The following is a 13,821-nucleotide window of genomic DNA, read 5'->3' as shown; positions in this document are numbered from 1 at the left end:
GATGATTTTGAAGGGATGATTCTCCAGCTTCTATATAGAGGCTTTGTATGGGAGTAGTCCTGAAGGCTCCTAAGGCCAAACATATTCCTTGATGACGTATTCTATCAAGTACTTTTGTATAAGATACCATTGCCAGTCCATACACTATGTTTCCATATTCCAATCGAGATCTTATTAGAACTCTGTAGAGGCGTAAGCACAGTAGAATCTGCACCCCATTTTGTTTTAGTTAATACTTTTAAAATATACATAGTTTGAGCATTTTTTCCTTAAGGCTCTCATACATGGAATTAAGTTGAGTTTGTTGTCAAACATCAGACCTAGAAATTTGAGTTCTTTAACAATCTTGATTGGTTCACCCTCCCTATGTAGCTCTGGATCAAGATGTTGAGAACGGAGAAGACAAAAGTGCATGTACAGTCTTTGATTCATAGAAGAGTTATAATTTTATTCTAAGTGACACAATCTCTGTTTTTTCATGTTTAATACTGTAAAGCTGCCTGATTTAAATCAATCTGTATAATTGTGTATGTGATGTGACTGGGGAGCTGAATTGCAGATCTGGTGCAAACAAATCCACATCACTATATTCTGAAGTGTTCACAGCTACACATTTCCCACCACATTTATTTTGTTACTGAAAGGAAAAAGCACAGCACATATTTACACATTAATTTAAATGCAACACTCGAGATGTTCACTTAAGTCTGCTGCCACTAAGCAAAGACTGGAAAAGAACTTTGCAGTGAGTATATCAGGGCTTTCAGGGCTGGTACAAGACCTCTCTATAACAAAACTCTTATGTGAACCTTGAGGTTTACTTTGTTTCTGTAAGTCTTTCCATCGATGGCACATGAAAGGCTTCCCTCCGGTATAAGTTATAACATGAACCCAAGGTTCTTCTGTCTGAAACTTATTCCACAATGATGACATATAAAACCGTTCTCTCATAAGTGAAGGCTCATGTGGTACTTAAAGGTTCCTTTATATCTAAATCTCTTTCCACATAGATCACATAGGAATGGATTATCTCCAGTGTGAATTGTCACGTGGTCTTTAAGGGTTCCTTTTCGTTTGAATGTTTTTCCACACTGAGGGCATGTGTAGGGTTTCTCTCCAGTGTGAACTCTAATGTGGTCTTTAAGGGTTCCTTTTAATTTGAAACCTTTTCCACATTGTTGGCACGTAAAAGGCTTCTCTCCAGTGTGAACTCTCATGTGGTCTTTAAGGTGTCCTTTTTGTTTGAAAGTTTTTCCACACTGAGGGCAGGTGTTGGGCTTCTCTCCAGTGTGAAAGCTCATGTGGACTTTAAGGTATCCTTTTCGTTTGAAACTTTTTCCACATTGTTTGCAGGTAAAATGGCTCTCTCCAGTATGAACATTCAGGTGGCCTTTAAGGTGGTCTTTACGTTTAAAACTCTTTCCACACTGAGGGCATGTGTAGGGTTTCTCTCCAGTGTGAACTCTCATGTGGTCTGTAAGGTGTTCTTTTTGGTTGAAACTTTTTCCACATTGTTGGCAGGTGTAAAGCTTATTTTCTTTGTGAACTCACATGTGGACTTCAAGGTTTTTATGCTGACAGAAACTCTTTCCACACTGTTTGCAGATTAATTGACTGATAGTTTCTGTATTTTGAGCTTTTTGTGTGGAAGCCTTTTCAGTCTGCAAGGAATTAAAAGATTTTTCTTCAGTTATGAAATCATGCTGTTTCTCATTCAGATCTTTCTCTTTCATGCCATTCAGATCTTGACTCTCCTCTTCCTGCACCATCAGATCTAAGGCAAAAAAGACAATTAAAAGTTAACCCCAGTTTAAATGGCACAAAGCAACAGACATTAAGAGTGTATTCACACTAGGCAGAGTTTCCTTCTACCGTGCCCTGGCATGATTGTCCCCACTCCCCCGCTGACCCGCACACACATTGCACTAAATACTCTGGGCTCTGGCCCACTTACGTCATTTATGATGCAATTTTTGTTTTGAAGAAAACAGGAAGAAAAGCATTTTCGCAAATATACCACCAAATAGATTTCTGTCATGACAACTTCGGGAGTGTTTGGCATGGTAATGGGTATGACAATGTTGATATGTTTGGTCATGGCAGAATAGATCTGCTAAGCTGCAGCTGCTTTTATTGCTACTGCTGCAGAGCAAGTATGGGACTTGCTACTGCCAATACATACACGACACGCTGCCATGAGCAAGTAAAACATGCTGCCGTACAAAATAGTGTACATGAATTACCCATAGCAGATCTATACAGGTGGAGCTGGGGAAGGGGGAGGGTTTCTGAAGCACGCTGCACTGCTAAGGCAATGCTACCAAAGTATTTTAAAGTCTGAGCATAGAAGCTCATTGGCTACTGATTCAGCAAGAAACAATCATCCATGTCCTATAGATAATGATGAGATTACGAGCAAGTTGAGTTAAAGGACCTATTAGCTTGCACCATCTAGAGTTTCATGACAGAACTTTGTATTTGTCATGACAACTATCGGAGTGTTTGGCATGGTAATAGGTACTACAATGTTGATGTGTTTGGTCTTAGCGGAATAGATCTGTTATGCTGCTGCTGCTGCTTTCTTTTGCTGCTGCTGTAGGTTATTGCTGCTGCAGAGCAAGTACAGGACTTCCTACTGCTAAAATATACACAACACACCGCTGTGAGCAATTAAGAGTTGCTGCTGCTGCTGTATAATATAGTGTACATGAATTACCCCCCAACAGAGCAGGTGACATGAAATTTGAACAATGCAAGCCAAGTGTACTGTATGTCAGAAAATCCCCCAACATGAGGGAGGCAAATTGGCGATGGGCCTTATTTGCCAAATGGCTTAACTCTATTGGCCTATGACTGTGTGTGCCTGAGCCAAAAAGCTCAAACATATTCAAATTAGAATGCACATTTTGTGTGGCTTTAACATATGATAACATGTTGCAGGCTAATAGAAATTAGAAATGACAATACTCATATTTGTCATTTCGACAACAGATGATTAGCTGAGAATGACTCTACACGTGTTCAGCTGAATCCAGCTCGAAACACACACACACGGGTAAATGAAAACATCAACCTTGGAAAAAAGTGTTGTTGCTAAACATTTTCTCATGATCATTTTCTCATATCAGCTATGCATAGTCGCAGTAATCTTACATGAATGGCTTGCTGCTGCTGTATAACTTCATATGTATCACTGCTGCCCTAAGCTGTATTTTGCTCCTACATACAATATGAGACAATAAACACCTGTCTTAAACAAATAAGCATTGTTTGATTTACAAGTCATTAATAATAAAATTATTTGTTTATATCTATTGTCTAAGTTAAATTTCTATGAGTTACTACTTGGCATTTCATATCTCTGTCGCCAGCGTGTTCTGATGGATTTTTCCTCATGACAGCTGAAACAACTTAAAGTAGGCCTATACTCCATCATTTTTGGCGATACAGATTAGTGCAAGACATCATCACAAACTACAAAGGGTTTACTTTTATTTGTGTATGCTCACATTAAAAACAAAACCTTCTGCAAGAGAATGCGCTTTCATCCGTCTTTCTTTGAATCTTTCTGAAACGTCTAAAAAATTAACTGAAACTCAGCGAATAATTATCACACAAACATGAAACATACGTCTAAAGAAAGCATGAAATGTCTACTTTTAAATAGCCTTTACACATTTAAAACAAATATTCTCCTGCGGTGTAATCTGTAAACTAAAGAGATGCACAATTTCTCCTGACTTATGTTGCGATAGTTAATGCTGCAAGGGTGTTTCTAATAAAACGACATAATGATATAACAAATAAAACAAGACTATTCATTCTGTGGAATATTTAATAGTTTCCTTAAAGTAGGCTTATTGTATATGCATAATTTGTCTCAATCTCGCGGCACGTACGGATGTATCTAAAAGAAAGAAATATCTCAATTCGATAAGAAATTTGTTGATCTGTGATAAATAAGAGGTGATCTCTCGCTGGAATGAGTTGTTTTTGCTCGTTGCCGCTGTTATCAGTTTTCTTGGCGATCGTGCACAATGTGCAGTCAGACGATAAAGCACTTCTTTCTGCTAAAAGCACAAAACAAAATGCACACAAAGATGTCTTTGCTCTTGATATACAATTGGTTTTAATGAGAGAAACTCATCAGAACTAAGCAATGTTGGGGTATGTTGAATTCAGCTTGTTCTTTCTGTAGCTTTCTCAGGTTGATATTCTTTGAATAATTTGTTGTACATAAACTGGGTTACAAATGATGACAAAAACTGTTCCGTAACTCAAAATATATCGGAAAATCTACAAAGTTATAGAAATAAGTATTATTTCGTGTTATTATTGTTAATATGTCATTTGCGTTCTACTGAAGAAACAAAGTCGGCTACATATTGGATGCCCTGGGGATAAGCAGATAAACTAAAATATATAATATTGCTAAAATCAGATTTTCATTTTTGGGTGAACTATCCCTTTGAAGTTTTTCATTGTTTTTTCCAATCAAAAGTTGATTTTAAAAATAAAACCACTCTAAATCTCTGGGTGTGTCTCAATATGATCTAGTTCAGTAGTTCAGTGCACTGGTGAGAGAGTCAGAGTTAATGGACTTAAATGATCTGATTAGACTAAAAACTTTAGAAAACAAGAATTGCAAATCAATAAAGGAACAAACATGCAAACTCTATATTTCATAATCTTAAATGTTCCGTAGGTTACATTTAATAAATTACACAGCTAAACATCAACGGTTTGTTGTTGTTTTATATTAGTTTCACATGTTTGTTTATCTGGTCCATTTGAATGAGATTCTTTTCTATTACTCATGTGAATAAACTTTACTGACAAAAACAACGTTCATTCGTGTTATTATATACACATTACAGAGCTACATTCAATAATAATAGTAATAATAATTTTACAGTTGTCTATAAACTGTCTGAAAATGTTGCATTAATTTAAACACTTTAAATTAATACAAACACAAACCTTTCTTCAGTCGAATCACATCAGATGCAGCAGGAGTGCGACGCAGTTTTTTGACGTCACACCCCCACACCAAAATAAAAGTCATGTCTGCACGCTAAAACTAATATAAATCTACATACAGAAAATACATTCAAATGTTGATTTATGGGATGAATCATAGATTCTTAAAGTTATCAATACCAAACAGTTTTTCAAGAGCTTCTGGCTTATATCTAAGCAAGTGTGAACTGCTCTAAGTTCAATAATCTACAAAGCACTGATATTCTCAGTCAAGAATAAAGTCAAAATGCTTGGTCTTCATATTAAAAGATTGTAAAGAACTTTAAAATATTTTAAACTAAAATATTAAATCAAAATTAAATGTGTGATTGCAGAGAGATCTAACTATTAGAAATATCAATTTATTCCATCTCAATTTCTCCTCAGAATATTGAGGAAATAAATAAAATCAAATTTCAACTTTTCAACTGAATGGAGTACTTAAATTAAAATGGTTAAAATAATTTGCTTTTTGTTTGTTTGTTTTCCCCTTCTCTGTATAAAGGAATATGATTCACTAGATTAAAGCCTTACATTTTCAGATATGTCCCAGCAAGTTGCTTTCAGTTCAAACAGCTAAAACATGTATTTTAGTCTGAGATCTGAGCTTAAACCTTGTCTGTGAAACCAGGCACATAAGTATATTAATAGTGAAATTAAAGAGCTGAAAACAAAATCCCCACAATATCCAGCTACAGATGTGAAGACCAGGAGACTCTGAATCTTCAGCTGCATTCTTTATTGAGATCGTACTGTGTCTCACTGCAGTCATCAAGTCTGACTAAAAATGAAACATTGTAGTTTTATATGTATTTTAGGAGCCTGTCCTTACAAGTGAAGAGAAAGAGCTCATGTCACAACTATAAAGCATAAACAATAGAGTTGTGACGTTCGCGAACGAACCGATTCTTTTGAACGGCTCATAAACATGAACGATGGGAGCCGAGTCGCGGCTGGAGGGGAGCCGTTCTTTCTGTCGTTCTTTTTTCCTATGCGTGTTTCACACAGATGCACACAAATGAGCTCCTCCGCGAGACAGAACAGTTATAGGGGGAGAGGCGCACCCAGCGCAGGCCAACCCTTAATAGCGTGATGATATTAGTTATTAGTTGTGCACGCATCCTTCACGTGAGTACTCCAGTGGAAAAAAAGCCCACTTTGTTATTGTTCATTGACTTGAAGGGGCTGATGTCCTATTTGCAAAGTTTGCAGTAGTAATAGTATGTAGTATGTAGACATTTCCATTTTATTTATTCTAATTTTATCTACTTTAAATATTTTTTGTTTTCTATCAAAATGTTCTTGTGTGATAACAATGTTCTTGTGTGGAAGTGTTTGTAGTAAAAGCTGTTTTGCACAGAAATTCATTGCAGCCGGCTTTGTTTTTTTGTTTATTTGTGAGTAGGTATTGTATGAATAACATAAGTCAACGTAGCTTTACACACACACACACACACACACTTTGTACTAAAGGTAAATCCAAAATAGTGATGTCACTGTCTAAGCAGAGGGATTTGTGCAACCCTATGGAATATAGTCCACACATGACAAATGAGGTAATAATCAATATTTCAGAATAATTCAAACTCAAATATTGGTGTGTGATATCCGAGTTTTAATTATTTGACTACAAATCTCACCTCATCATTCCTCCCAGTGATTATTTCCAGGATAAACTGAGATGCCCCCAAGCTGGCTTCTTAAAACTGACTAAATATTTAAAAAGAGCCAAAAGAGCCGTTCTTTTGAACGGCTCTTTGAAAGGAACGGATCGCGAAGATCCGGATCCCCTCAAAGAGCCATAAATCCCATCACTAATAAACAAGGCATGAAAAGGATGTAAGCATTTCTTTTATTTAATCGCTGCCCACGTCCTGTACCCCACATTGTGGATCCTGTGATAGAAATATTTTATGTAAACATGAAATGTACAGAAAATGCAGACTAAGGATGCTCAGGTCAAAGACCATGTAGACTTACCAAAAAGTAATAAACAGAGTAAAACTAACAGTCATATGTTTAGCTTAGATCATTACAAACCAATAACCAGAACAAATCACATTAAAGAAGACTTGAGTGACAATCATTTATAACTGTAAGAATTAAATGTGCATGTATCTTTCTATTCATTGAGACTCACTCGGTTGTTGTGACCAGTGATCTCCCGGCCATAACTAAAACTTCATTTCTGCAAAGAGCAACTTGGAAGTCGTGTCAGGTATATGCTGCACAGCTAAGGAATAGAAGTACTAAAGATCCTACGCTCAAAAGACAACAGACAGCTAAAGTGTGATAGTAGCTTCTCGATGGGATGCCATCACCATACTTCAGGGAAGTATTGGACTGTATTGTAAGTTTTCAGGAATTCAGGGAATTACCTCAGTATTATATTAACAATTAGGAGTTGTTTAAATTCTTGTTACATACAGAAGGGGACTGAGACACAGGTAGACCGTTTAAGAGTCTTTATTGAACAACCAGATGAGAATGCAGAGTGCAGGTGAGTGAATGCAGGTAAAGTTTGTGACAGATGATATTCTTGTAAATGATAGTTGTCTTGTTTTCCCAGGGATCGTGGATGGCAGGCAGACGTGGATCAGACGAGACACAGAGACACTCACAGAAGACGAGGAGAACACTAGGGATCTTGGAGAACGCTGGAGACAGGTAAGTAGTCATTAGAGGAGTCCGTGAGGTAAGCATAGCAGGTAGGTGTGTGTTAATGAGACCAGACAGTGACAGAGTGTCTGCTAGTGTCTTATGTAGTGCAGCTGATGAGGTTGGTGATGAGTGTCAGGTGTGCGTGGTTAGTATTCTGGTGAGGGAGTGCATCGTGATTGGGTGAGAGTAGAGCCTGGCATGTCTGTGACAGGGTTTCTACAGGTTTCATCAAATCTAATTTAATGCTTTTTAATGCCATATATATGTTGCTAAATGTCGATAGATGACGACATACGGGTCATTGTTGCATTTGAATTCTGCCAAGTGTCAGCCCTTTACATCTGTTTGCTTCTCTGCTGCTACTCTTTTGTTCACATAATACATTTTAATACAGCCAAATTCCAAATAAAATTGTTTCATCTATATATTTTTTTCTGTTTTGGTTGTCAGACAACATGGAATGATGACTGAAACACAGCCCATTAAGATTACATACAGGGCTTGATATTAAGCCTTGTCACGTGGACACGCGTAAATCAGTCATTCACTTATTCACTTGTAAGAATAAAACAGTTGATTGTCTGATAAAAAAAATAGTTTCCCTTTTTTTCTTTGTGGTGGTGGTGGAAAAATAAATTTGTTCTGAAGCAATATCCTTTCAGTATATTGCAGCTTTGACATATGTAAATCTGGATATTTTTGATTGATTACAAGTGCATTAATTAATGTTATAGGATTGTTTTAAATATTTTTTGAAAATACAAATATGAAATGTTGGAGGGAATGTTACTTTTAAACATGAAATTAAACCACCAGTAGGTGGCGGCAAGTTACAGTCTTACTGAGTGAGTCATTGATTGATTCATTCAAACGATTCATTCCAATAGCTGATTTATTCAAGAATGAGGCATTTAATGGTTCATTTAATCTTTGACTCAACTGATTTGTTCAAAACACTGAATCATTCTGTAATGAAAACAAGGCTGAGTGTAGGGCTTTTCTGTGATCTTTGTTCGAAACTATTTTTTGATGCCAAAATAGAACAAAAACTGACAATATTACTTCTAAAATGTAAGTGACTTGGCAACTCTGATGCAGCCTTCTGTCTACAGGGGAGGGGCGGGGGGGGGTCCTCGGCTTCGCCAGGCTCTGTGGAAGGAATAACAGAGGGATGGTGAGGTATCAGCAAGGACACATGGAATGTGGGGTGAATTCTGTACCCCGGGGGAAGCTGCAGTTGGTAGGTGAGAGGGTTGATCCGACGGCTGATGGTGAAGGAGCCAATGAATCTGGGACTCAGATTCGCTCTCCCGGAACCAGTAATCCACTGCAGGGCCGTCCGATAGTTCCCCATCCCAGGGGAACAGTGGGGGTTGATAGCCGAGTATGCACTGGAAAGGGGTAAGACCAGTGGTGGACTGACAGAGTGAGTTCTGGGCGTACTCGGACTAACCCAGAAACTGGTTACAGGAGTCTTGGTGGCCGTGACAGAAGGTACGCAGGAAACGGCCGATCTCCTGTATCTTCTGCTCCGTCTGCCCGTTCGTCTGGGGATGGTAGCCAGAGGAGAGACTTATGGGCACATCTAGGAGCTTAAAAAAGAATTTCCAGACACGGGAGGTGAACTAAGATCCTTGATCTGATACAATATCTTAGGTTTTGTTTTTTGTTCTGCTTGGTTTTTTATGAAAATATTTTTTTTTATTGAAGAAAAGCAGATTTTTGTTTGTATTTGCTGTAAATTATAGTTCTTAGAAAGAAAATCTGAATCAACAAAAATCGGAATCAGCAGGTCCATCAAGACCCCTAAAGCTTCACGGCCCTATAGCTCTTTCTGGGTCGACATTTCATTCAGTAAAATTCCTTTTGATTTATATGCCGTTTAGGAGGCTTTCATATTAGCACTTTTGGTGCGCAACTGGGTTCGATTGACATCAGAGTTCGGTATGTTTGGATGATGTGAACACCGTCTTCATAATTCGGGTGTGCACCCTCAAACCATACCCAAGTCCGCTTAAAAAGGAGGAGCAATCAAACTCTGGTTTGGCCCAGGCAATCGAACCAAGTGTGAAAGCACCCTTAATGTTGGCAGGTTGAACTACTATTGGTCCGTGGTGATTATGTAATAGGCAGGTGTCCTCTGGGGCTCAATCTTCTTTAGGGCTGATTTATAGTAGAGTTAAGTTTTTACACCATGTTAGCGTCATGGCTATTTTACATGGCAAAAAAAAGGTCAGTATCATCCATAAAATTTACATTATATAAAACACTTCAACTTAACATAAGATAGAAAATCTAAAATACATTCAGATGGTACATTTTGAAATATTCCATGCAATCATGTTTCTATGCTTAATAGTCAAAGGAACTTTACATGAGAGACATAAAGGAGGAACTTCGCCTATTAATAAAAACCCATGGGTAAGTCTTACACCTAGTGAAGACGACTTGATCATGTCTTGATTTGAAATTATGGAAGGTACTTTTTATACTATTATTTCATACAACTTATTCTTTTTTATTTTCATCCCATTCTTTCTGCCACTTGCTAGTGACATATAAATTAATTACTGGTTTAAAATCAGAAGGTGGTATTTGACAGTTAGATATTTCCAGGTCAAGCGCATCCCTGGCAGTCGTGACCGCTCTCTCGTTACCAGTAAGTCTAATGTGACTTGGAACCCAGCAAAAAAAAATTATATTTAAGCTTTCCTTCTTTAAAAGATTGAATATAGTTCAGATTTCAACAATTATGGGGTGATTAGTCTTTAAGGATTTAAGTGCTTGAAGACATGATCTTGAGTCAGAGGCAATTAAAAAGTCCCGTTCTTGACCCTTCTCAATATTTTCCAGAACCAGAAGTAATGCTCGAGCCTCAGCTGTGAAAATAGAGCCTTGGTCCAGAATTCAAATGCCATATTGTTGATCTCCTATCACTACTGTTGCCGATACACTGTTATTGGTCTTTGATCCATCCGTGAACGCAGTTCTGTGTAGCGGAAATGAAGATCTTAGCTCTAAGAATTTCTGTTGGTATTCAATTGGATGAGTTTCTGTCTTTTTGTGCTGTTTCAGAGTCCAAAAAATGGTTGGCTTTTCCAGAGTCCAGGGAGGTACAGGGCAATAAGAGCCGTTTTATATAATCCATATAATGTAGATGTTGATACATAAACCAAAAGGTCTAATATATTTTGTTCTAACTTCATATAAGTAAAGGCATTCTGGTTGGAATACTGAAAGATAAAAATGGATTATTTCAATTTGCCTTAAGTTTAATTGCATATTGCAAGGACAGCTTCAAACTGGATTAAGGGTTTAAGATGTTGAAGGGATGATTCTCCAGCTTCTATATAGAGGCTTTGTATGGGAGTAGTCCTGAAGGCTCCTAAGGCCAAACATATTCCTTGATGACGTATTCTATCAAGTACTTTTGTATAAGATACCATTGCCAGTCCATACACTATGCTTCCATATTCCAATCGAGATCTTATTAGAACTCTGTAGAGGCATAAGAGCACAGTAGAATCTGCACCCCATTTTGTTTTAGTTAATACTTTTAAAATATACATAGTTTGAGCATTTTTTCCTTAAGGCTCTCATACATAGAATAAAGTTGAGAATAGAGAATTATGGAAGTAAATTAATGCCAAATGTTTTTGAAATAAAAAGCTTGTTGAATTGCACTAATTGAAAAAAAAAATGCATTAAATTAGCTGTGCTTGCATTTAGATGCATTGTATTTTTAAGACTTGCATTTTTATGGGCTGAAATTCAACATGGTTGTATATTTAAGCTGTGAATATTTCAATTAAAAATATTTCACACACATTTTCATTATTAAAAATTCAATAATTTATATTCACCTTTCAGATTTCACTTCCAAAATATTCATTCTGTTTAAAAATACAACCTATAAAATTCGACTAGCAATTTTCAATTTTCAACGGAATTTCGACTAGCAAATTTCAATTTTCAGGGGAATCCTATGACGGATAAGGGAAACCCTAGTATTACAACACAGCGCCGCGATATAAAGTTAAGGAAACTAAACAACAGAGAGAAATATATGTCTACCTCAGATTTAACACTTGATCTGTACACCAGCATCGGGCAATAACGTTATAATCTTGTTCACTGGAGAGAAAGCTGCTTATGTAGACTACACAGGTAACCATAAAGACACTGAATTAAACATAAATGCAGCTTTTGTGGCTTTATCAGCTTTTCTGCATTTATACTGGCCCTGATAATCATCACACATTCACTTACCGCTTGCTCCATTTCTGTAAATCCGTTTTTATGAATGAATGATGATTTACTGGCCGTACTGGTCTTCGTAAACAGCCGCTAGCGGCACCTGCTGGTGAAGAAGACTAACAGCAGCTAGAGATCATGCATCGGCACTCTACTGCTTTTCCTGCAGTTCCCAGATGTGAAATGTTGAATTTTCTGCCGAATTTGAACCACTGAATTTGTGGAAGCGAATTAGTAAAGCGAAATAAAAGGGACTGAAAATTGCTAGTCGAATTTTATAGGTTGTATTTTTAAACAGAATGAATATTTTGGAAGTGAAATCTGAAAGGTGAATATAAATTATTGAATTTTTAATAATGAAAATGTGTGTGAAATATTTTTAATTGAAATATTCACAGCTTAAATATACAACCATGTTGAATTTCAGCCCATAAAAATGCAAGTCTTAAAAAGACAATGCATCTAAATGCAAGCACAGCTAATTTAATGCATATTTTTTTCAATCAGTGCAATTCAACAAGCTTTTTATTTCAAAAACATTTGGCATTAAATTACTTCCATAGAGATGTTGAAAACGGAGAAGACAAAAGTGCATGCACAGTGTTTGATTTATAGTAGAGTTATAATTTTATTCACCATCTGTTTTTTCATGTTTAACTCCCTGAGGTCTGAAAACGCGCCGGCGCGTTTTGCAGGATTTTTTTCACATTGCAGCAAAGTCAAAACAGACTTAAAATACTCTGTCATTTCTTGTCATAGAGACATAAGTAATATATCAATTGAAACTATAGAATGTCTTCTTTTATTTGTGTACAATCAGAGTAAAAACACAATGTTGTGCTTTTTGTAAAATAAAGAAAACTAACATGATGCGTGATCTCTCGTCTCCCTCTGAACGAAGTCCAATCTGATAGTTCTCAGAAAATGAACTGTAACTTATGAATACTAATGACAAAAAAAATTACACTCATGTCTAAAGAAATGTTGAAATGTCAGGTTTTAAATCGTGCAAGTCAAATCGAAAACAAACATTCTGTGTTTATGTAATCTGTATGAAAAGAGAGCCATGTCAGAAGTCCGTGATTCAGCTCATTATCCGCTAATGCAGCCACGCCCACGGAGCCAGCGCTATTCAGAGGCAAATTCAAAGGCAATATTTGTATGCATTGTCTCAGTCGTGTATTTATTGTCTTGAAAAGTGTTTATTTGGATGTTAAAGCCATGGTTAGCGATCTCTAGAAGACATGCCGTTAGTTCCTGGTTCCTTTTCTTGATGAGCTGAGACATTATTACAGAGGGTTGTTTTCACAGCCTACCTGACTGAAAGGCCTCATTAATATGCAAGTCATTTCAGGTCATTATTATGTGATTCTCTTGTCTTCTAAGGTGTAAATGACCCATTATTCATGACGATTCACGCCTCCACGCACACTGTGTTTCTTGACAAAAAGTATCTTACAAAAACTAAATCAATATATTGTTTTATATGAAGGAGTAGGCAGCATAATTTTTTACATAATTCTGAAGCAAAAACTCTAGTCTACAACCTCCAATACCCAGAAGTCTTGTGAACACAGATTTAATATACTTTTTTTGGCCTTATTTCAGTGACTTAAGTTTTTTGTTTTTTCAATAACCACACATAAACATTATTCCTTCAAAAATACAAACATGTACATACATGTTCCTCACATATTATGGTAGCCTAGTTTGTGCTGAATACAGTGTAATGACACTTTTGTCATTTATATGTTTATGAACAACTGAAAAAAGCACAAATGTCAGGGCATGTCAAAACTTCTCCAGGCCTCAAATCAGTCTCAGACTCCAGAGGGTTAATACTGTAAAGCTGCTTGATTTAAATCAATCTGTATAATTGTGTATGTG

The 13,821-nt window shown here is 36.7% G+C and overlaps 1 protein-coding gene across 1 annotated transcript; it reads right to left on the bottom strand.

The window, feature by feature from the left end:
* Positions 1 to 439: 439 nt before the first annotated feature.
* LOC125245739 (gastrula zinc finger protein XlCGF57.1-like) lies at positions 440 to 5,089 on the bottom strand. Its single transcript, XM_048156463.1, has 2 exons — positions 4,981 to 5,089; positions 440 to 1,774 (listed from the first exon to the last, which is right to left on the bottom strand). Exon 2 carries the CDS (start codon positions 1,467 to 1,469, stop codon positions 948 to 950), a length of 522 nt encoding a protein of 173 aa, XP_048012420.1. The 5' UTR covers positions 1,470 to 1,774; positions 4,981 to 5,089; the 3' UTR covers positions 440 to 947.
* Positions 5,090 to 13,821: the final 8,732 nt, after the last annotated feature.

This window comes from Megalobrama amblycephala, linkage group LG14 (genome assembly GCF_018812025.1).
Source record: "Megalobrama amblycephala isolate DHTTF-2021 linkage group LG14, ASM1881202v1, whole genome shotgun sequence".
Lineage (NCBI taxonomy): Eukaryota > Metazoa > Chordata > Actinopteri > Cypriniformes > Xenocyprididae > Megalobrama > Megalobrama amblycephala.
The sequence above is the reverse complement of the archived record's forward strand: the minus strand, read 5'-3'. Positions and strand labels throughout refer to the sequence as shown.

Coding starts and splice junctions, on each gene's coding strand:
- LOC125245739 (XM_048156463.1), bottom strand. CDS start 1,469: ATGAGAGTTCACACTGGAGAGAAACCCTACACATGCCCTCAGTGTGGA.